The sequence below is a fragment of the Ascaphus truei genome, chromosome 2 (assembly GCF_040206685.1).
Source record: "Ascaphus truei isolate aAscTru1 chromosome 2, aAscTru1.hap1, whole genome shotgun sequence".
NCBI classification, from domain to species: domain Eukaryota; kingdom Metazoa; phylum Chordata; class Amphibia; order Anura; family Ascaphidae; genus Ascaphus; species Ascaphus truei.
The window spans coordinates 478,094,818-478,120,477 of NC_134484.1; the positions used below are offsets into that span (position 1 = coordinate 478,094,818).

General features: G+C 42.0%; 2 protein-coding genes across 3 annotated transcripts in view; both read left to right on the forward strand.

The window, feature by feature from the left end:
• LOC142488303 (uncharacterized) overlaps window positions 1-8,873 on the forward strand; it is a 111,519-nt gene extending 102,646 nt beyond the window's left edge. The window contains 2 exon segments of the mRNA XM_075588675.1: window positions 7,063-8,661; window positions 8,767-8,873. Of these exon segments, the coding sequence (XP_075444790.1) occupies window positions 7,063-8,661; window positions 8,767-8,873 (1,706 nt within the window).
• LOC142488386 (uncharacterized) overlaps window positions 1-25,660 on the forward strand; it is a 508,298-nt gene that overhangs the window by 158,620 nt on the left and 324,018 nt on the right. The window lies entirely within an intron of this gene.

Sequence of the window (25,660 nt, forward strand, 5' to 3'; positions counted from 1 at the left end):
TTTTAAGCGGAGAATCCTGTATTAAAATTTAAAAAAAAGGTTTTAAAGTGCATTTGTGTATCTCCGGTTCTGGGGGTCGCAAAGAGATGAAACTTGGCCACAATGGAGAGTCACTTTCGGCATAAAGGCCTGGCCGGTTTCTGCCCACTGGGCCCAGCAGAACAGATTATTTTAATATATGAAGGTATTAAAGTATGATTTGTATTTTTGGTCTAGTATGAAAACTAAGAACCCATCTGCTATGTTAATGGTCAGGATGGCAGACAAGTTGTCGATCATAAACCCTCTGATCAAAAGCTGACCGCTCTGATTGTATACAATACGGCCGAGGAACACAGGGCCTGAGTGGTCTGTAAGTGTCATAATTCACACTTGCAGATAAGGGAGTTCCTAACTACAAAGGAATCTGCTAGACAGCCAGTCGCCCCAAGGTTAAGTGATAGGACTGAGATTGCATATAAATGAGGTTCAGGCCAAACCCATGGTCTTCGTGTATTTTCGTGATGTCTACATCTGAACAAGTATTGTGGAAGAAATTGCCAATCCTGTATCCTGATGGCTTTCTTGTCCAAACCCCTTAAGTAAGTGTATATTTTACCTGTTATTTGTATTTCTTGTGTGTTCACCTTCATTAAGGAATAAATTATATTTTATCATATCTAAGTCGTGTTCAGTTCAACCCAGGTATTTTGGTGTATATTACAACCTGCCATAAGTTACTGTGACATTAGGCCCACTGAAATTTACATTAGACATTTGGACAAAGTCTAAAACAAAATTTTAATTAACGTCGAATACGTCACAGCTTATTCCCCTTTTTAATAACCCCGAATTCCCACCAGGAACAAACCCGGGATCCTTTGAACAATTCAAGAAAAAGAACATCAGAAACATCGGGGACCTCCTTCATAAAGGGAAAATGCTGAATTTTGCAGAACTCAGAACCAAATTTGATGTACCAGATCTACCGCTCTTCCAGTTTCTCCAACTCGGACATTATCTTATGTCTGTTTCTAGGAAGTTAGAATTCCCAGAGCTTTCAAACTTCAAGGCATTATGTAAAAGAGAAAGATACCAAAAAGGATTAATTACTATGATATATGCGGGATTAGAGTTGGCATGGAGCACCCCAAACCACGGATACATGACCAAATGGGCTAGGGACCTAGAGATAGATATTGACTGGAAAGACATTTGGGACAATGCAGCCAAATCTTCTATATGCACGACTACAAAAGATAACATCTATAAAATTCTTTATCAATGGTATCTCACACCGGCGAGACTGAAGCAGATTTTCCCAGAGGCTACAGATCTCTGTTGGAGAGCGTGTGGGCAGGTCGGAGATATGGTCCACATTTGGTGGAAATGCCCAGCAGTTCAAAAATATTGAAAAATAGTTCAGGGAATCATCATTTAGACAACAGGTCTTGAGATCCCACTGCACCCTCTGACTTACAGTATGTTCTGGCTAAACTAGTTGAGGAGGCAAGCCACACGGTCCAACGATAAATATCGCACCGCTCGTTGCGAAATAGCAGCTGCTTGGAAAAGCTTATTACCCCCCTCACGAGCAAGGGTAATATATAGAATTAACGAGGTTATGATAATGGAACAGCTAACTGCATTTTTTAAACATTCAATAGACAAATTTAATAAAGTATGAGAACCATGGCAGAATACACAGAACTAAGATTCAACGAAAATGAAGTCCTGGGCAAGGGTCCAAAGGGCTACATAGATAAATGATTATATAAAGGCTCAGAGGTAGTGGTTGGCAAAAACGTCCAGCGCTAGCCAAGGGGCTGCCCTAACAGATGACTTTGTGACTGCATGTCCTCAGTTCCGGAGGCGGCCCCCGGCGCCCCTTAAACCTACAGTGCCGCTCCAGCTCCAACTGCTTGATCTTGCCCAAACCAGTGCGAGCTCTTGTCGGCCAGCCACAGCGCCTACTGAGTTCATCCATGAACGACGGTACTTCAGATGCAACCAGACGGGGCACATGAAACGCGACTGTCCCAAGCTTCTCCATCCCCAGGGTGCAGGGGCTGGGCAACCTACTCCTGAATTCTTGGCCGTCGCCTGGATAGGCAGCCCAGATGATCCAGTACCCTCACCTACAATCCCAATGCCAGTCGCAGCGACCAACCCCACTGTTCCAGGCGAACAAGCTTCCAGGTTGCCACGGTCGAACTTGGTCCCAAGTAACCATTGGGGACCGGATGATCGCCGGTATGCTGGATTCTGACGCTGCTGTTACTCTTATTCAGCCTGATATGGTCGGGCCAGAGTGCCTTCTACACAGGGAAGGGATGGGGGTGAGTCTGGCGGATAAGGGCAACAAATCCCTCCAAGTAGCCCGCGTGTCCTTGGACTGGGGTGCTGGCCAAGGCTTCCACGATGTCGGCATTCTGCCCGGCTTAGATGCTACTGTACTGTTGAGCAATGATTTTGGACGACTCCGATGCAGCTACGAGAACGATGTGGTAGCTGTAGCCACGGTGACTCAGAGCCAGAATCGCCCTGATCCCGACCAAGCATCAGCTGCTGTTCAGGGTCCCAATCCTGAATTCATCACTTCCCAGACCTTGGAGTCTCCAGTTGTAGACGTCTGGAGAAGGTTGGCCGGGTAAAACGAACGGAGCCTGCATTGACTGAGATTGATATCCCTGACTGTGTGACTAGGTCCGGAGCAGTGTCGGATGTTCCGGTTTGCAGTACCGACAGACCCGAGCTTGGAGGGCATGAAGCAGGGTGCTGCTGAACCGTCCGGATCCTGTAACGTCGTGGATTCATACCATGAAAAATCTCCGGACAGACCATGGACAGCCAAATGTCAGTTGGTAGTACCTACTAAATACAGCGCACAACTGCTATATTTGGCGCATGAGATCCCCCTGGCAGGGCATTAGGGGGTTCCCATACGAGATCCAGGTTGACCCAGAGTTTCTACTGGCTGAGGGTATCGCGGGAGGTATCTGTCAGCGAGTGGGGAGGCAAGGTAATCGGGCGAAGGCCCCCCTAAGGCCATTACCAGGGATTGGCTAACCATTCCAGCGGGTGGTAGACCTCATGGGGCCCCTGATGATCTCCAGTAGGTCGAGGAATATATGGTTGTGAACTTTGCGACCAGGTACCCGGAGGCGGTGGCTCTTTCCTCCATTGACACCCGGAAGGTGGCTGAGGCACTTATAAATATTTTTACCAGGGTAGGTTTCCCTAGTGAGATCCTGACTGGCCAGGGAGCACAGTTCATGAGTGAGCTGCTCCAAAGTCGCTGGCCTGTGTGTGGGGTGACCCCTCTCTGCATGGCCCTCTTCCACCCTCAAACCAACGGACTGTGTGAGTGGTTTAATGGCACCCTGAAATAAATGCTGCCGTCATTTGTGGAGGCCGAAAGAGGGGACTGGGAAGCACACCTGCAGCACCTACTGTTCGCATACAGGGAGGGGCCACAGGAGTCTACCAGCTTCTCACCCTTCAAGCTTCTATATGAGCACCGGGTCCATGGTCGTTACAGACCACAATCCCCTGAGCTGGTTTCAGGGTATAAAATCCATGCTACTGCAGGAATATGACTTCACCATACATCACAAGAAGGGGAGTGAGCATGGCAATGCCGATGGACTTTCCCGGCAGGACGATCTAGGGGTGGCTTAACTCTGACCTTCAGGCGTCTTCACACTTGGAGATGAACGTGCTGGGGTTGCAAGAACTCTCCGCTTAAGGGGGGAGGTTTGATGGTAGGGGTAAATATGGCTGCTGTTAATAAAGGTTAAGCCTACCATTACCCCTACCTATCAATAATACGTGTGTGTGTGTGTGTGTGTGTGTGTGTGTGTGTGTGTGTGTGTGTGTGTGTGTTTGTACAGTGGTGTGAAAAAGAAAGTACACCCTCTTTGAATTCGATGGTTTTACATATCAGGACATAATAACAATCATCTGTTCCTTAGCAGGTCTTAAAATTAGGTAAATACAACCTCCGATGAACAACAACACATTACATATTACACAGTGTCATGATTTATTTTACAAAAATAAAGCCAAAATGGAGAAGTCATATGTGAAAACTAAGTATGCCTTATGATTCAATAGCTTGTAGAACCACCTTTAAAAGCAATAACTTGAAGTAATCGTTTTCTGTATGACTTTATCAGTCTCACATCGTTGTGGAGGAATTTTGGCCCACTCTTCTTTACAACGTTGCTTCAGTTCATTGAGGTTTGTGGGCATTTGTTTATGCACAGCTCTTTTAAGGTCCCGCCACAGCATTTCAATTGGGTTGAGGTCTGGACTTTGACTGGGCCATTGCAACACCTTGATTCTTTTTCTTTTTCAGCCATTCTGTTGTAGTTTTGCTGGTGTGCTTGTGAGACTCCCAGTGTATATTCATTTTGTGATATCATCCTTATTTCCTTATAACACTTTTACATTTTACATTCGGGATGCAGCCAGTGGTATTATCACTGCTATTCCACGGACTGGATATGAGCCAAGCATTGATTTTAATGATTCAAATTTAAACAAAGTTTCTACTGATTATTTTTCAATATGTGTGTATGTATACACTGTTATTATATATGTACATGTTTTATCATTTGTATTAAATTTGCTTCATCAGCCGTTCTCTACACATATGTATGTATATTGACATTGACTTTATAAGACACATAGCGGTATATGCAGTCATCTGTCTAATCAGGGTCAATGTACATAGATCATCAGAGTCCAATTAAATGTGATTGAACTGGGTATATAGACCATCCGGTCACACATTCTATCATCACGGTTTCCTGACGAAGCATTTCAATTGCTCAAAAAACTATATTGGTCATCACTAGAGTCTAGGCGCAAAGTTCACCTTTCCTGTCTTGCCTTCAAATACTTTCTGGGAAAGCTACCCACCTATCTGAACAAGCTCCTCACCCCTACCACATGCAGCACTTATCATCTGAGATCTGACTCCAAAAGACTGTTCATGGTCCCAAGGCTCAACAAAGTATCCGGCCGCTCCTCCTTCTCTTACCGTGCACCCCAAAACTGGAACAACCTACCGGAGACTCTCACATCCACCACCAGTTTAAGTTCTTTCAAAACTAAGGCTGTCTCACATTTTAATCTAGTCTGTAACTGTTACATAAGCCTATAATATACATCTTCTCTGTGCATGCAATGCATTGTATATAATGTATACCCTGTTCATTTATGTAACTGTATTTGTAACCATGTATTATTTGTCATATTAACTATGTCCAGGACATACTTGAAAACGAGCGGTAACTCTCAATGTATTACTTCCTGGTAACATATGAACAAAGATAATGCTGCACACCACTGTATAAGTATAAATACAAAGGATACTTGCTGTTTAGGGGTGCACCTGGAAAAGGAGAGTTCCTGGCAGTGACAAACTCCAATGCAGACAAATAAAGGAGGTTCCAGGGCACTACGGATTTTTAAAAAAAAAAGGATCTCCAGAGTAAAAAAAAGCAACAGAAGACCAGACCAAAAAAAAAAAAAAAAGAGGGCGGGACTTCCGCCGGATATGACGTCACGAGCATGCACAGTACAGATGGCCATCAGGAAGAGAAACCGGATTAATTTAAATGACTGCACCTGGGGTATGGGCTATAAGTAGTGGTTCTATGAGCATTAAGTTACCTTCACTTGAGAGACCATGTGTGGTGGTTGAAACGTTGTGCCTCTTCTATTAAATCCTTTTTTGAAAATCCGTAGTGCCCTGGAACCTCCTTTATTTTACTTCCTGGTAAAACATTTTATAAATAAATAAATAATTGCGAAATGCATTGAAGAAAATCTGTGACCTTTTTGAAGCTAGACAGCAGCCGTAGGACGTAGAAGCAGTGCCAGGACCTATCGGCAGTTCGCTGAGAATGCGGAAGTAAAGCAACATGCGAGAGAAGGATCCGAGGTGACGTGCTGTCCAGGCTGTTACTACACTCCATTATTGGCCACCGAGGCAATTATAAATGTTATTACAGAGTGGTGTACTACATTTTTATACACATTTTCTCTGTGTACGGTGATTCATTAGGAGGTGGAGTTATCACACCAAAAGAAGGGTTCCTGATTCTGGTTCCACCTACAGGTAGATGACCCCATTATACAAACAAGAAATCAACCACTGCCAGTGACCGTGAGAGAAGAGGAGTACTCTTCTAAAGATAACTTTATAGGTCCGCATTCACTCTAGGCCATGTGTGTAGTGGCTTTGATCTCGTCAAACTATTCTACATTTCTAAAGACGAATTATCAATACAATATTGAACCATATGCATATTTTATCTCTTACATGATTCTGCACTCCCTATATTCTACATGCAAGATTTATCAACAGCCTGAATGTGAGGGGAGAAGGAAAAGAGAGGAGACAAAATATGACACAAAATGGAGCAATTGAGTTTAGTTTATGTGGGTCTTACGGCAGAAGACTACATGGACATTGTAGTCACTGCTTCACTCAGATTGTAAGCTCTCCAGGGCAGGGATTTCCGTCCCTTTTGTCTGGTTTTGTTTGTTGCACATATTGTATTATAATTCCCTATATACTGTCTTGTTTCTGCTGTGAAGTGCTGAGTACACTGTGGGTGTTATATAAATAAAGACATACATACATAGGCATCTACAGTATCTTTACACTATAGATTGCTGTCTGGTTTAGTTGATATTATTAACGCACTGATGTGATAGACCAGGAGTTCCTTAACTTTACTTCTCATGGACATGTTCAATGTTAATTATTTGTAGGCCGTACATGTAACTTTTAATAATGAATACAGTAATAAATACAAGTTATATATGTATCAAAATAATTTCACTCTGAGATCTGCTAAAAATACATTTCAGGCCTTTGGGGACCACCACCAAAGTCATTAGGGGCCACTGGAAGTCCATGGGCCACAATTTTAAAACCCTGGGTGAAGAGAACATTACGTATTGGTAAAGTACGTTCTTCAGTGTTTTGGATATGTAATTTGCTTTCAGTAATTTAATTTACAGATTGAAAACATTTGTTCTGTCTTTTTTGTTTACTTCTGTTAGAGAACGGCCTGAATGAGGAACAGAACTTGAGCTCTGATGCATCCAGAATCTGGCTAACTCCTCGCGACCCAGAAGTGCCAAAAACCAATGATACCTGCCACATTTTGGACACGTACAAGGAACCAGTGCCACGTGATGGTGAATTTACAGAGCTTGTACAGCACACAGCAGAGACGGACTCTAAATATGGGTCCAGCAAAAGGTTTGAGAGAGATTTAAGAAGAAGCTGTGGTGTTCCACCTTTTTTTTGCTGTGAGTGTGGCAAAAGCTTCTCACTGGACAGGGACCTGCTCACACACCTTTGTGTCCCCACAAGAAAGCAATCCTTTACATGTACAGATCGTGGGAGCCGTTTCTCACTGAAGGAGAAACTTCTTCCACACCAGATGATTCAGACAGCAGTGAATCCTTTTACTTGTACAGTGTGTGGGAAACAGTTAAGTAATAAGTGGACCCTCCTCAATCACCACAGAGTTCATACTGGGGAGAAACCATTCACATGTACAGAGTGTAGTAAAAGCTTTTCTGGGAAGACAGAGCTCCTCAACCATGAGCGGATTCATACAGGGGAGAAACTATTCACATGTACAGAGTGTGGGAAACAATTTAGTATTGAAAAGAACCTCCTCAGACACCGGATGATTCATACAGGAGAAAAACCATTCACATGTACAGAGTGTAGTAAAAGTTTTTCTCGGAAGGAGGGCCTCCTCAACCATAAGCGGATTCATACAGGGGAGAAACCATTCCCATGTACAGAGTGTGGGAAACTATTCAGTTTGAAGAGCAGGCTCCTCATGCACCAGAGGATTCATACAGGGGAGAAACCATTCACATGTACAGAGTGTAGTAAAAGCTTTTCTATGAAGACAGAGCTCCTCAACCATGAGCGGATTCATACAGGGGAGAAACCGTTCACATGTACAGAGTGTGGGAAACAATTCAGTATTAAGAACAACCTCCTCAGACACCAGATGATTCATACAAGGGAGAAACCATTCACATGTTCAGAATGTGGGAAAAAATTCAGTATTAAGAACAACCTCCTCAGACACCAGATGATTCATACAGGGGAGAAACCATTCACATGTTCAGAGTGTGGGAAACAATTCCATGTTAAGAGCGGTCTCCTCATACACCAGCTGACTCATACAGGGGAGAAACCATTCACATGTTCCGAATGTGGGAAACAATTCAGTATTAAGAACAACCTCCTCAGACACCAGATGATTCATACAAGGGAGAAACCATTCATATGTTCAGAATGTGGGGAAAAATTCAATATTAAGAACAACCTCCTCAGACACCAGAGGACTCATACAGGGGAGAAACCATTCACATGTTCAGAGTGTGGGAAACAATTCACAATTAAGAGCAGTCTTCTTGGACACCAGAGGTTTCATACAGGAGAGAAACTATTCACATGTACAGAGTGTGGCAAAAGCTTTTCTCAAAAGAGCTGCCTCCTCTCACACCACAGGATTCATACACGGGAGAAACAATTTCCATGTACATAGTGTGGGGAAAGCTTTTCACAGATAATCAGCCTCTTTTCAAACGAGGGATTCATACATGAGGTAAAACATTTGATTCTTCAGAGTAGGGTTGGGCAATATATCGGTAGCATAGTAATACTGCAGTAATAAAAATGGCTGGTAAAGCAATACTTACCATTACTTCTTATCATGGTATTCCTATCTGCAGCTGCAGAGTGGGATTGGGGACTGTGTCAGACTTTCACATGCTGCATCATTATCATCATCATCATCATCATTTGCTTTAGTGGTTTGAAGAAACCATTTTCAAAGTAGACCGGGGGGGCAAGAAGAAGTGGACGTAGTTTAGGTGATAAATCAGATATAGTTAAATGGGTGAAAAGACCTGCTGCTGGTGCGCCTACTACTCACATCAAAAATGTAAAGTGATAAGATTGCTGTGAGGAAAGGGCCTCTAAGCCCAAATGACTAGTGTGGTTTTTAAGTATACTCAGTCAATTCTGTCAAATGCCTTTTCAGCGTCCGGGCCAAAACCATCGTGGGAATATTGTGTTTTTTGGAAAATGCGATGACATCTATAGCTCTCCTTGTATTGTGTGCTGCCTGTCTGTTCGGTATAAAACCTAACTAGTCATTATGAATAAGCGTCGGAAGGTATACATTTAATCTTGTGGCTAGTATTTTAGAGATAAATTTTTATGTCCGTGTTGATAAGCGATATGGGTTGCGACAAACACCCCTCTTTTGTAGTGCTGACGTCTGTCTGGGTTCTTCCCGACACAGTCTTCTAGGGTTATTTAATACAAAAACAGGATCATGCAAAGTATTAAGCTGCTTAACTCAGGTTTCTGCCTGCTTTATTTTCATCCAAGTAAGGTACTGCAGCTTTAACATGTGAAGGTTAGAGGTACTCAGATACTTTCATTCAGCAGTTCACTCATTTCATTGTTACTGTTATTTCAAGTAAAAACCAAAATCATATAAACAAAATCCTATCCCTTTCAGGGATCTAACTACACATCAAAATCAGTCTCTCTAACAGCTGCTGGCCAACTAACCTGGTTCCCCAGCTTAAAACAATGCTCTCTCATTTAGGGTCACAAGATACAGCACAGTCTTTTAGCAACAGCAGTAAACATTTGTTTGGTCTTATCTGTTCGTGGTGGGAACTCGGTCCCGTGTCCAGGCAAATCCTCTGGTACTGTGATACTTGGAGGGGCCGTCAACCCCGAAACTGGAAACAGGGGAGCAGCGATACCCCCAGCCTCCAGGCTCTAAGGAGAGAAAGTGAAATGCAAAACCTCTCTGCTCTAAATACCTGTGCATGTGATTAGAAGAGCAGGTGAGGGAGAACTAGAGCCATTGTAATCTGTGGTCTGGATTTTCCATCCAGCTGCCTGAGGTAATGGGAAGCTGTGGAACGGATCATTTGTAACTATTCCTGCACTTTCTGCTCTAAAATGGGGCAGAAAGCTGCCTAACATCTTTGGACTATGTCACAGGGTCTATAACTAGAGCAACAGGTAAGATCTTTACCCTCTTTGTGTATCAATGATATGAAGCCTGGAGCATATTTGTGGGGAATTGGGCTCCCTGGAGAATGGAGTTAAAAAGTTCTTGGAGGTGCGGAATTAATAATCTGGCTAGTTTTTTGTAATATTTGAAAAGCCACCGGTCCTGGAGCCTTAGAAATTTTGAGTGATTTGATTGTCTTTTCAATTTCCTCACTAGAGATTGGCTTATTTAAAGATGATATATCACTCTCCTTTAGTTTCGGTAGACCCAGAGAGGCTAGGTATGTTGACATGGCTTTTAGCATTAGTTTGACTTCTTTTTAAATCGCATATCAACCACTTTAGGGATCACTTGTGGAAAAGATACAAAGTAACTGGCACTACCAAGGATCTTAATAACTACAGATGCCTGTGGAATACACACACAAGGCAAACAAGACTAGCAAATGCCCAATACTGACAATCTTTAACAAAACACATAAAATCCAGCAAACTTCTGGAAGGTCATCAACAATATATTCCAGCCTTCTAGCCATCAACAACCATTGCAAACGCATTGAATGAGTCCTTTGTGGGTTGGGCTACATTCCCTACTACCAAGGCACAACGCTAACTACAATCATGAAGCTCAATCTGTTAGCACCCCTATTGCCCCATTCCCTCCAAACAGCGCTTACCAATGTGTCCCAGTATCTGAGGAGGAGATTACACAGATGCTCCTTATATTAAAAGTAAACTGCCAATGTGAGCCTGACCTAGTGTAATAAAGGTTCTTACTACTTGGTGCCTGTAACAGGGACTTATCACTGTTTAAGAGAAACTGCCTCTCAATCCAGCAGTGTGCTGTTTAATTGCACACAGGCAATCAATCAAGCAGACTCCACCTGGCTGATTAGGACTTTTAGAAAAGCCTGATGTGAGAAACAGGGGAGAGATTCCTTAGCTCACATTTGGGCTGACATAAGGAGAAAGAGGACTGCAGAGATTTCCTTTGCCCACAACTGGGCTGACCTGAGGAAAATATGATGTCTTGATGCACACAAAAGGACTATGCTGAGACAAGACAAGGGGACAAGACCTCTCTATACCTGGACACAGAGAGTGCCATAGCACACAAGTATGCTGACCCAGGAGAACAGAGAGGTCTTCCCCTACAGCTACAACAACAGAAACATATAAGATATTTTCTTGTTGGACTGGTGTGTGTGTGTGTGTGTGTGTGTGTGTGTGTGTGTGTGTGTGTGTGTGTGTGTGTATATATATATATGTATGTATATATACACACACATATATATTTGTGGTATTCATTTGCTACTGACCCTGACTGCTGGCCTCGTTTGGACTCTATATTATTGGATTGGACTCTCTCTATATGTTGGTGATTCACTCTGGCTGGGGTGACCCCGTCCAGGACACTAAACTACACAGAACTCAGACCATCTATGCACCATCAGGAGCTGACTATACTCTTTACTCTGGTTCACACATATGCCACTGCAGCATTCACCAGTTAATGAACTGGTATTCAATTTTGTAAGTGTATGACCAGTTTCCTGCATGTGATCATATTGTAGATTATGTTTGGGTCACTGAATTATTTCCATTGTTCCTCTCCCCTGTTCATGTGAGCTATATCTGTAGTTCTATGGTATAAGGAGGGTTTATTACAGTGCCCTACATATGGGTTCAGAATGTTTGGTGTTATAATTGTGTTATGATTACATCTTTCCTAGTGGGCTAACACCACATTTTTCTTCTTGGAGTTTAGGGCATTTGCCTTTATTGTTTTTCATACCATCTCCTCATTATATGACCGGCCAGTTGTTAATCACTATGGGTACTTGGTCCCCATAGTGGTTTCATAGATTGAGGTTTTGTTTATTTTTTTCTCCCTATTTTTGTGTTGCAAGAGTTAATCCCATTTTTATTTTTTATTTTTTGTCCATTGATACTCTTGAGTCCAGTAGTTAGGGTTTCAGTTAGTTTTTTCTGTTTTTCTTTATATTTTGATTCAATAAATTTATTATTATTTTGCAATATAAGTCTGAGTGCTTTTTGTGAGGTTTCTTTTTCTTCTTTTGTGTTCATATACTTTATATTCCTCCAGCACCGCCAGCAGAGGTATTCTGTTATTTTCAGTTATACTCTGTTTTGGTTTAGATAGCATGTATATGTATTGGTTGTTTTGATGCGGTATTCATATTTGTGTGTCATATATATATATATATATATACACTAGCTTTTGTGCCCGGCTTCGCCCGGGGAATGTAATAGTGAATACATGTCCCCTTCCCCCCTGCTGCCGGCACATCTCCCCAGGCACCCCCTCCCGCTGCTGGATGTAGTGCGGGTGAGATTTGTCTCTGTCTGTGTGTGTGTATGTGTGTGTCTCCCCCTGCTACCGGAACATTTCCCTGTCTCCCCCCCCGCTGGCGGCACACATCTCCCCACGCTGCTGTGGCATGTCCCCTCGCTGCCAGCACATCTCCCCGCCCCCCTCCCCCTCTCCCCCCGTTGTTACATCGCCCCTCGCTGGCGGCACATCATCCCCCCCACACTCCCCTGGTACATCTCCACCTGCTAGCTGGCACATCTCCCTCTTACCCCCTGCTGGCACATCTCCCCCGCATATATCACATCACACACGCACAGCCCCGATCCAGACAAGGACACACCCCCTCCCTTAGTAGCCATGCCCCCGCCCCCTGCTCCTGCTCTAACAGATTTGCTGGACAGTCGAGGGAAACTTAGAATGTCCATAATTTGAGAGGTGAGTCACATTGGAAGCTCAAAATAGTTGCGTTGACCTACAAATCCGCAGCCGTGGTGCCGTTTCTGAGATTTTGATGCTTCGGACATACAAACAAACAAACAGACGGAATCCAACTTAGAATTATAGACGAGATGTGTGCAGAGTTACATTTAATGAAGACCGATTAGGGTGAAATTAAATCCTTGCTTTATTGCGCCTGTTCCTTTAACAAGGCAAAACATACAAAAAGAAATAAAATAAAGGCCTACTCCACTTTGGAGAATAACTAAACCTTTACTCCAGCCCTTTCTTTAATCTCGTTGATTTGACTCTTCAGGTCCGCTGTCTTTTATAATTTCTTTTTATTGACTTTATTGTCTGATCCACTTTAGTCTCTAATGCTCCGGTTCTCTCCCCCAGCCCTGTAACTTCTCTTTTCAAATCTTTTATCTCTGCTTGCAGCATAGATTTCAAGTCCTTGTAAAGCTTATTAAAGTCACATTGCCTCACTGGCCTTTGTGCAGCGTTGTCCATTTCTTCTTCATCTCCCTCCAGCTCTGTTTCAGAGCCTGTGTTTGAAATGGGTGCCATTTCTGCATCAGCACAGGCCGCCCGGGCTTTCCCAAAATACTCAGGCATCCCCCTCTTCCTTGGTGTTTTCACTCCTCTCTTTGACATCCTGAGACCTTTATGAATCTTTTATGATATTTGGTGACGAAATCCATATATTTTTATAGGTTTTGAGTGCTTATATTGTTCAGCGAGGCTCAGAGCAGCTAGGTTATGCTACCATGCTCTTTGCTGTCGTAGCTCCGCTTCCTTTTGCTATCTACTTTTATGTAAGTAGTTAGCAGCTGTGTGGGTGTGATCTCCAGTATCAGAAAGTACTGCGCAATGGTTCTTTTGTTTTGTCTGATTTCAGATACACATTCACCAGCAAAGAATTTCTGAAAGACCATCTGTGAGACCTACGAACTGTTCCTTCATTCAGAGAACTGGGAACTTACCCATCAGGTTTATTATACCTGGTAGTGCGCCAAGGACTTTTTCTCTTTGTTTGCTACTTTTAACCTTAGATCTGACTCCAAAAGACTGCCCACAATCTCAAGATTCAGTAATGAATCTGGCGGCACATCCTTCTATTACCGTGCCCAGAACACTTGTCTCTTAACGGGACATGAAATGTCTGTAAATATAACGTATAAACTCTCATATAATGCAACCATGCATTTTTATTATAACTCTCTGCCCAGGACATGAGAGGTAATTCTCAATTTATTATTTACTTGTAAAACATTTTATAATAACTTAATGAGTCAGACTGTTTTTACAGATTTAGATACTACTGGAGACCGGTTCTTTAAATCTTCATTCTGAAAGGAACTGGAGCACTAGAGGATGAATATGCAATCTCTACAGCCTGGTCTGTACCTTGCAGAGCTCTCATAAGAGCACAATGAATCTAGATATCAATGATCACTAAGTATCAGAAATACTAGCTATGTATGGACATCTATAATAAAAAGTGTCCCATACACACAGGAGCAACAAATAGGAGGTAGAAATCCAAAAGAGAGACACCAATCCAAAACTTTAAAAATGTAGATATTTATCCAGCATTGATAAAAATTGGAGGCTTACAGGATTCCGGAAAGGTAACAGCAAGTTTGTACACATGTAGATTTCACTCGAGTCGCGTTCTCGGGATCTCTGCACGATGCTGCTTCCTCATCTGGTCTCCGACCTGCGCTGCTTCAGGGGGCCGATACGTCACTTCCGGGTTCTTCAACACGCATAGCAGACGCCACCGGAACTCCACAGCAGGCTCTCTCCCTCTGGATCTCACAAGAGGGGTTACGCTCTACGCGTTTCGCCGTACGTAGTGACGGCTTAGTCAGGAGTGATGTTACCCCGTAAAGAGATGCTTTTTATACCCTTTAATCTATGCTGACCTTTCCTCCTATTGGACAGCAGATAAATTGGTGATTGACTTCATGTGTCCTCCCAATCCTCACAACACTGTTATACAATTAACCTTTAAAATACACAACAATGTTTATACACTTCAAAGTAAAATACATCTTTATTAATAAAAAAATCCTATTCTAAAAATAAACGAAGTGACCTCATATACAACTGTGCTATTTCAGGAATTGTATATAAAATATATAAGAGACATAAAATATAATAAGATCGCTCAAAATCTAACTTATAATATATGTTGAAACGGCGATTGATGTATCTCAAAATAAGAACATAGGGAAAAAACACAATTAGTTCACAGTATGTGCATTTTCAACCTTAGTTGCAGTCTAAAACAATTTATTGTCTAAAACAATTTATTATTACAGTTTTTTATAGGAAAGCACTTAGCTCAAAAATCCACATTAAGACCTAGTGGTACAAGTGTTTGTAAGGTGAAGATCCAGAAGCTTTCTCTTTTTTTAAGAGCAGCTTGTCTGTCTCCACCTCTCCAATGTGTCAACACTTGTTCTATAACTGTAAAAGTGAGCCCAGATGTATCCCCATTATGTTTTTGTAAAAAATGGTTGGACAGGTAATGTGTAGTGACACCTCTCCTTACATTGCCAATGTGCTCAATGTATTTACAGTTCTTGTTGTCTGGCCCACATATTGTAATCCACATGGACAGGTAATAAGATATACCACATAATTAGATTTACATGATAAAAGTTGTTTTATGTTATATCTTTGCCCTGAGGTATTAGACATAAAGCTAAATTTGTCCTCTGGCCTATGTTTACATGCAGTACATGTGGTACAACCATAAAAACCTTTAGATTTGGTTAGCCATCTATTCCCCTCACTGGTTATTTTAGGGAGGGCACTGGGGGCTAATTTATCTTTCAATGATTTTGCTCTTCTAAAGATCACGCTTGGGTTTTCAGGGACAATCTCTCCAAGCACAGGGTCATTTTTTACAATGTGCCAGTGCTTCTTAATTATTTTAGTAAACTTGTCTGATTGTCTATTGTAATCTGTCAGAAATGAGTACTCAAAAGTTTTAGTAGATTTAACCTTTTTATTGCTCAATAAATCATTTCTATCCAAATCATTGACTTTTTTAATGGTATCCTGTATGGTCACATCATTGTAATCTTTTTCTAGAAATCTTTCTTGTAGAAAAACAGATTGTTTTCGAAAGGTGCTTGTGTATTACCTGCAAAAATGTGGCACCGCCATGGGCACGAAATTTGCACCCAGCTATGCAAATCTTCTTATGGGAGCATGGGAAGAAGACCATATTTGGTCCATTGCAGAGCTGGGTGCGAATTTGTGCCTATGGCGCAGGTATGTAGATGATATTGTGTTTATTTGGAAAGGCAATGAAGAAAGCCTTAAACAGTTTATCATCTATATTAATGACAACTTGCTTAACTTAAAATTCAATTGTGAATACAGTCAGGAAAAAGTTAATTTCTTGGACCTGACCATTTTCATTGAGGAAGGGATAATAAAAACAGAGACCTTCTTTAAAGGTGTAGATATAAACAACTACATATCCACCACAAGTTGTCACCATCCGAAATGGCTGCAAAATGTCCCATACGGACAGATAAGGCGCATTAAAAGAAATTGTAGTAACACAAGCACCTTTCGAAAACAATCTATTTTTCTACATGAAAGATTTCTAGAAAAAGATTACAATGATGTGACCATACAGGATGCCATTAAAAAAGTCAATGATTTGGATAGAAATGATTTATTGAGCAATAAAAAGAAGGTTAAATCTACTAAAACTTTTGAGTACTCATTTCTGACAGATTACAATAGACAATCAGACAAGATTACTAAAATAATTAAGAAGCACTGGCACATTGTAAAAAATGACCCTGTGCTTGGAGAGATTGTCCCTGAATACCCAAGCGTGATCTTTAGAAGAGCAAAATCATTGAAAGATAAATTAGCCCCCAGTGCCCTCCCTAAAATAACCAGTGAGGGGAATAGATGGCTAACCAAATCTAAAGGTTTTTATGGTTGTACCACATGTACTGCATGTAAACATAGGCCAGAGGACAAATTTAGTTTTATGTCTAATACCTCAGGGCAAAGATATAACATAAAACAACTTTTATCATGTAAATCTAATTATGTGGTATATCTTATTACCTGTCCATGTGGATTACAATATGTGGGCCAGACAACAAGAACTGTAAATACACGTATACTTGAGCACATTGGCAATGTAAGGAGAGGTGTCACTACACATTACCTGTCCAACCATTTTTTACAAAAACATAATGGGGATACATCTGGGCTCAAATTTACAGTTATAGAACAAGTGTTGACACATTGGAGAGGTGGAGACAGACAAGCTGCTCTTAAAAAAAGAGAAAGCTTCTGGATCTTCACCTTACAAACACTTGTACCACTAGGTCTTAATGTGGATTTTTGAGCTAAGTGCTTTCCTATAAAAACTGTAATAATAAATTGTTTTAGACAATAAATTGTTTTAGACTGCAACTAAGGTTGAAAATGCACATACTGTGAACTAATTGTGTTTTTTCCCTATGTTCTTATTTTGAGATACATCAATCGCCGTTTCAACATATATTATAAGTTAGATTTTGAGCGATCTTATTATATTTTATGTCTCTTATATATTTTATATACAATTCCTGAAATAGCACAGTTGTATATGAGGTCACTTCGTTAATTTTTAGAATAGGATTTTTTTATTAATAAAGATGTATTTTACTTTGAAGTGTATAAACATTGTTGTGTATTTTAAGGTTAATTGTATAACAGTGTTGTGAGGATTGGGAGGACACATGAAGTCAATCACCAATTTATCTGCTGTCCAATAGGAGGAAAGGTCAGCATAGATTAAAGGGTATAAATAGCATCTCTTTATGGGGTAACGTCACTCCTGACGAAGCCGTCACTACGTACGGCGAAACGCGTACAGCGTAACCCCTCTTGTGAGATCCAGAGGGAGAGAGCCTGCTGTGGAGTTCCGGTGGCGTCTGCTATGCGTGTTGAAGAACCCGGAAGTGACGTATCGGCCCCCTGAAGCAGCGCAGATCGGAGACCAGATGAGGAAGCAGCATCGTGCAGAGATCCCGAGAACGCGACTCGAGTGAAATCTACATGTATACAAACTTGCTGTTACCTTTCCGGAATCCTGTAAGCCTCCAATTTTTATCAATGCTGGATAAATATCTACATTTTTTAAGTTTTGGATTGGTGTCTCTCTTTTGGATTTCTACCTCCTATTTGTTGCTCCTGTGTGTATGGGACACTTTTTATTATAGATGTCCATACATAGCTAGTATTTCTGATACTTAGTGATCATTGATATCTAGATTCATTGTGCTCTTATGAGAGCTCTGCCTGTGTATGTGTATTGTTAATATATTGCACTATGCGAGTATCACGTTTTTTCCCTAGGCACTGACGCTCCCCTGATTCTTCTCCTTGTTACTTTGTGGACCGTGAAACAGTCCTTAAGGGTTTGAGTGTCTATTTATCACTTTGTGCACTTTATTTTTGATTTATTTTGATATCACCAGTCACTATATTTCACTGCATGGTTTAAGTTGTGTTTTTTAGAGTGTATGAGCGCCATCTAGTGTCATTTTTGTATAGTGGTCTGTACCTTGCGCCTGGATTTTCTCTCTCACTTCTCCCCTTCTCCACCTCCATCTACCCCCTCCTATCTACAGAGACCTGCGCTTTATTAATCTACCGGCTCTTGATTCCACTTTTTGCTCCTCCCTGTTCTATCTCTACTCCAGACTCTGACAACCTGGTGATGAACTACAACTCTGCCCTATACTCCTTTCTTGATCTAAATGACCCTATTTTACTCTGCCGTTTTCATCCTTCTTACCACACACACCACACACGCATTCTTGGTTCCTGCATTCGCTTCCCTGAATGGAGATCTCATACTTTAGCAGACTTCCTTTATGACAAATGTTATCCTATCTTGTTTCAACTCTGCCTTCTCCCAGGTTAAACAAACCTACCTTTCTTCACTAATCAACATTCACAAGTCTAACCCACACCACCTCTTCTCTGTCTTTGACTGTACTAAAACCATCCATTAAAAAAATCCTCTTCCATTTCACCTCAGGAGTTTGCTGACTATTTCAAGACTAAAGTGGATTCCATTAGTCACGACATCCCCTCTGTATCCTCCTCACATTTTACACCTCTTCCTAATGCACCTTCTGCCTGCCTCAACTTTCTTTTCTCTGCCACAGAGGGGGCCCTATTGCTGCTGATCTCCTCTTCTTCGTCTATCACTTTCTCTCTTGACCCCATTCCCTCCCATATCCTCAAACTTCTTGCTCCTGCTCTAAACCCTACAATAACACATTTTAAACTCCTCACTCTACTCTGAAATACAGTGGTTATACCCTCACTCAAAAACAGTACGTTTGATCTTACCGGCCTCTCTAATTATCGCCCTGTATCCATCATGCCTTTTGCCTCTAAACTCCTTGTACACCTTGTATTCTCTTGCTTACTTAATTTTCTTATCTTTTATGCTCACCTAGATCCTCTACAATCTCGCTTCCTCACTCCACCGAAACAGCCCTCAGTAAAATAACTAATGACCTCCATACTGCCAAAGACAAAGGTCATCTGCTCATATTACTCAACCTCTCTGCAGCCTTTGATACTGTGGACCACCCTCTTCTCCTTCCATTCTCCAATCCTCTTGGTATCCGTGACAGAGCTCAATCGTGAATTTCATCTTACCTCTCATCGTACTTTCAGTGTCTCATTTGCCAACACCTACTCCTCCACAGTCGATCACTTTGTGGGTATACCCCAGGGGGGTCTGTCCTTGGACCGCTTCTCTTTTTACACACGCTAGATGACCTTATCACATATCTTTGGTTCAAATATCACCTCTATACTGATGATACAAATTTACCTTTAAACCCCCAACCTTACACCTGCTGTACAGATCAGTCTCCGAATGTCTCTGCTATATCATCCTGGGTGGCTGTAATGAATATGGCAAAAGATATTGGGTATTTTGATCAATCTCGCACTCCAGGAGTTAATGTTGGTTACAAATGTCCTTAAAAATTCAAGAAATGCTATTATGGTCTGTTAAACCCTTGACCAGGTCTAGTTTATAGGACTGATAGAATATAGAGATAAGAACATCTGTTTTTCCAGAGATGGGAATAAAATATGACCTTCCTGACACTAGGAATAAACAAAACGGTATAAAGGTCCCTTTAAATACATTCTTTGAAGGGTTCTGCAAAGTTCAGTGGGCGTGTCAAAGAAGTTTTTCAACAAACGAATAAATATATTGAATGTAAGATATCATTGGCCTGCCACCTATTTGCAAGAATAACAAATACAGATGTGTAACCGTTGCAATAATACAAATCAGCTGATGCCAAACACTTGATATTTAAGAGGTGGCTAGGGAGAGATATCCAATTGTCACTCAAGCTTAAGAGCCAATCAGTCTCAATTAGTATTGTTACATTCTGTAAACTCACCTGAACCTATTGATATGACACGTGTGTTTTAAGTATTATGGCCACAAAGTTATATTCCATCAAACATCGCAATAAAAAGGTTTTTCTTCTTTCAAGTTGTAAATGTCATGAGGGCTGATTGATGAAAAGGGGTTTGGTTTGTGTGTGTTTCAATGCAGAAGGTCTTGGCAGAAAAGTTGGCATGTTTGTATAGAAATTTATAATTCAACAGGTGTGTTTTGGGATCAGACACGTGAATTCTCATCATTTCTACGCCAGTGACCTCTCTGGGGAGGACCTATGACATATTGTAATGTATAGGGATTTCTGCCTATGTTTTATCATGGTATTTGATAGAAACTGGTCTGCATTTATTATAACTGTATTCTCTGTAATCCTTTTTTTTCCTGTAATCCAAACACTGTATTTTATATATATTAAAGCTGAACTTGACTAATGCTTTGGGCTCTGATTTAACTGTTCCACGCTTGGTAGAGAGTAAATTAGCTTTTTGGACGTTTTTTGCTACAACAGATTTTTGTGTGGGAAGTGCATAGTTTTCTTAATAAATAGGGACCATTAGACCTTGGTGAGCAGATACATTGTTTTTTCTGCATTTATCTTTTGGTGGTGGAAGTGGATAGTTCGATTGCAACCTAATAAGGGTAAATGTGGACTCATTTGAAGTACCTTACAAAGGAGAAAGGTGGGGTAGCCGGTTGGCTGTGTGTATTCACCCTGGTTGCATATATAAGTCATGTGCTCACACGTGTGCTGTTTGGGGCAGATGGTAGATTGGAACGGATTGAAAGGAGATAATGTTAATTTTAGGGACCTTTGCGAAGGTGAAAAGTGGGTCAATTAAATAGCCAAGTATTAACCATTGTCCCATATACAGATCACGTGCTCACAGGTGTGCCACTTGTGACTATGTCCTTCCACCAATTCAAACTTTACGTGTCGAAGGCTGAGCTCCTCATACTTCCTCGCAAGCCCAGCCCTACAGCCCCCTTCTACATTACTGTTGGCAGTACTATCATACACCCAGTACCCAAAGCACGCTCCCTTGGTGTCACATTGACACCTCCCTCACATTCTCCTCTCACATTCATAATGTAGCTAAAACCTGTAGTTTTTTTCCTCCGTGACATTGTAAAGATACGTCCTTTTCCTCTGTAGCTTTACTGCTAAAACTTTTACGCAGGCCCTCATTCTCTCCCTTCTCGACTATTGTAACATTCTGCTATCAGGCCTTCCTGCCTCTCACCTGTCTCCCCTACAATCTATCCTAAAAGCTGCTGCTAGAATCACTTTACTCTCTCCTAAATCTGTCTGAGCATCTCTCCTGCTGAAATCCCTCCTGTCGCTGTTTATTAAATCCTTTATTACTCACAAAATTCTATTCCTCACTTTTAAGGCTCATTTGCCCTAATTTTTTGCTATACACCATCCCGACTTTTGCGTTCTGCTCAAGGATGTCTTCGGTCTACCACTTTTGTATCTAAAGTACTCTGCTACTTAAAACCTGTCTCACTCACTGCCACACCTCGGAATGCCCTTCCACTCAATATCTGACTGGCACACACTCTCTCCACCTTTAAAACCTTAAATACGCACCTCTTTAACACAGAATATAGATAGCTCCGTGGCTGACACTGTACAGCTCATACATAAACCTTAACCCCTTTCAGGTGCACCTATTGAACACTCTCTTGCTTTCTCTGTACGTTCTCCCTATTTACCACATAAATTGTAAGCACTTCGTTATATATTATATTCCCTCCCATCTCCTAAAACCTCTTGCTCCTACTATAATCCCTACGCTCACAGACATTTTCAACTCCTCCCTCTATTCTGGTACCTTTACCTCCTCCTTCAAAACAAAACACAAAACAGCAAGCTTGACCCTACCTGTCTTTCTAAGGCTGCGTCCATAGAAGGGCAGACGCGTCTGCACGCTGCGCGATCAGACTGCCTAAAGGCAGTGATCGCATCTATACAAGGTGCGGGCGCGTGTGTGCGGAAGCGGGAGGGGGCGCGCGATGCACGTGAAATCAGTCAAAACTGATTTTTTTGCGCGATAGGGCGGTAACGTGAGCGGTTCGCCCAATGAAGACGAACCAGCTCTGTGACGTCACTGGCCCGCCCATAGACACGTCCGCGGACGGTACGCGAGCGAAGGCCAGGGAAAGCACCCGCTTTCCCTCAGCCTCCGCGCGTCTTCGCACTCCTCCGCATGGCTGCTGTGTCTATGGACGCAGCCTTACTATCGTCCTGTCTCCCTCCTGCCTTTTGCCTCTAAACTCCTTGAACGTCTTGTATTCTCTCACTTGCTCCATTTTCTTACCACCTATTTTCTCCTAGACCCTCTACAATCTGGCTTCCACACTGCTCACTCCACTGAAACAGCCCTCACTAAAATATCTAATGACCTCCATGCAGCCAAAGACCATTCATTTCACTCTGCTCATATTACACGACCTCTCTGCAGCGTTTGATACTGTGGACCACCCTCTTCTCCTTCACATTCTCCATAATCTTGGTATTCATAACAAAGTTCTATCGTGGATCTCCCATTGTACTTTTAGTGTCTCTTTTGCTACCTCCTCCTCTATTGATCTCTGTGGCGGCACCCCATGACTCTGTCTTGGGACCTCTTCTCTTTTCTCTTTACACACACTCTCTAGGTGACCTAATCACATCGCTTGGATTCAAATATCACCTCTATGCTACTTGTCACACAAATTTATTTTTCAACCCCTGACCTTACACCTGCGGTACACTGCAAAGTTTCTGAATATGTCTCGGCTATAGCATCCTGGATGGCCCTCTGCCAACCTAAACTTAACATGGCAAAAACAGCGCTCCTCATCTTTCCTCCCAAACCTCGCCCTACTACGTCCTTTAACATTACTTTTGGAAGTACTATCATACACCCAGTAGCACACGCATGCTGCCTAGGGGTCACACTCGACTCCTCTCACATTCACTCACATTGAAAAGGTAGCTAAAACCTGTAATTTTGTCCTCCACAATATTACAAAGATGCGCCCTTTCCTGTTGCTTGTTTGCTAAAACTCTGACACAGACCCTCATTCTCTCCTGTCCCGATTTACTATAACCTCCTGCTGTCTTGCCTTCCTGCCTTTTACGTGTTTCCCCTACAATCTATCCTAAACACTGCTACCAGAATCACTCTACTCTTTCCTAAATCTGTCTCCGCGTCTCCCCTGCTGAAATCCCTCTCCTGGCTTCCTATCAAATCCCGTATCACACACTCGATTCTCCTCATTTTTAAACCTTTACACTCTTCTGCTCCTCCTTACATCTCAGCCCTAATTTCTCGCTATATACCATCCTGACTCTTGCGTTCTGCTCAAGAATGTCTTCTCTCTACCCCTTTTGTATCTGTAGCCTCCCACCTTAAACCCTTCTCACTGACTGCCCCACACTTCTTGAATGCCCTTCCCTTCAATATCAGACTAGCACCCTCTCTTTCTACCTTTAAGACCCATCTTAAACCACACCTGCTTAACGAAACATAGGAGTAGCTCTGTGGCTGATACTTTACACCTCATACCTTGGCCCCTTGCAGACGCACTTACCAGAATGCCCTCCTACTGTCTCTACACGTTCTTCCTACCTCCCAATTAGATTGAAAGTTCTTCGGGCAGGAACACCTTTTCCTAAATGTTATTTTTATGTCTGAAGCGCTTCTTCTCATTATGTATTTGTTATTTATATGATTGTCACGTGTATTACTGCTCTGTAGCACTATTTACATTAATGGAGAAGGAGCAGGGAAGCCTGGTTCAATTCCCTGTGTTGGCTCCTTGTGACCTTGGACAAGTCACTGTATCTCCCTGTGCCTCAGACACCAAAAACATAGATTGTAAGCTCCACAGGGCAGGGACTGTGTCTGCAAAATGTCTCTGTAAAGCGCTACGTAAAACTAGCAGCGCTATACAAGAACATGCTATTATTATTATTAATGGCGCTGTATAAATAAAGACATACATATTGTGCCACGTATTACTGCTGTGCAGTGCTATGTACATTGATGGTGCTTTATAAATAAAGATATACATACAATCCATACTGTGACAGAGTTACTGACTCAGTAGGCTGGAACAGTGAATGGAGAGACGCTGCAGCCAGTACACAGAGCGTTAATCTCCTCAGAGAGAGAAAGAACACCTGAAGACTTATTAAACAGGGGCTGAACTCATCAGTGAAACAAGTGCTTTAAAAAGCAGGAAGTTGCTCACACAAGGTGAGCTTGTTTGTCCCCACGAGGCTGGAGAGACTTCTCCAGGCTAGAAAGCCCTAGCTGTTGCTCTGGTCCCCCAGTCCTTCGAGGAGCTTTGCTGCTGGGACCAGCTGGGACCCCAACCCAGGATAAAGATAAAGATTGCTGCGAGCTGGACACAGCCTGCTCCCCGGAACCGGTGTTCCTGTTTGCTACTTGAGCTGCAATACAGATAAGACTTTATTGTTATACTTATTGGTTATACTTTGTGGAGCACATGTATTGGGCATAACCAGATTAGCTGGCTGCCCTGTTAGTAAGGGCTCAAGAAGTGAGTTAGTTTCCCTAACGGGAATAGGCTTTATTTTGTAGAAAGTAGTTTCTTAAAGGGACAGTGCACCTGTACTTTATTTTGGTTGTGGCTAATAAACCATTACAGTTTAAAGTTTCCCATCGTGTCTAGCGTCTTACTGACCCCGCCGCGAGGCCGTCCTGCCACAATACATAGATTAATACAAATGTTGGCACGAAGTGTTTTTTGCATTCTGAGGGACCTGCTTCTGCAGATAATGTGGTAACTGTGTTTCAGTTCCGTATCTATTGCTAGACCTAGAAAATGTAACCTTTGACACAAAGAACTATTAATCTTCTACCAATTTATCAGCGATCCCTGTTTTTGATGTTTTCTCGGGGCCAGAGGGCTTTTTGTGAGAATTTGCCTTGATGAGAATATTGTCCAGATATGACCAGACCACTGTGATGAGTAAAAGTACTTTTGTAAATGTTCTGGGAGTTGTTAGTCCAAACAGATGGGATGTGAGGTGAAAGTGGTTGGATTGAACACAGAACCCAAGGAATTTCTAATGAGAGGTTTTACTTGGTAGACGTCTTTCAAGTTGATGGATGATAGGGAATCTCTTTGTTGTATGGAATGATCATGGATTGGAGCAATTGGATCTTGAATGGTCTTGTTTTCAGAACGAGATTCTGAGATCTACGTAGATGAGGTGGGTTCAGGTAAGAATCTTTCTTTACCAGAAATGTGATGGGAGTATATGTTTTTTATTTCTTGGCCTGATATTCCGTCTCGGAGACCCAGTTTTGGAAAAGTA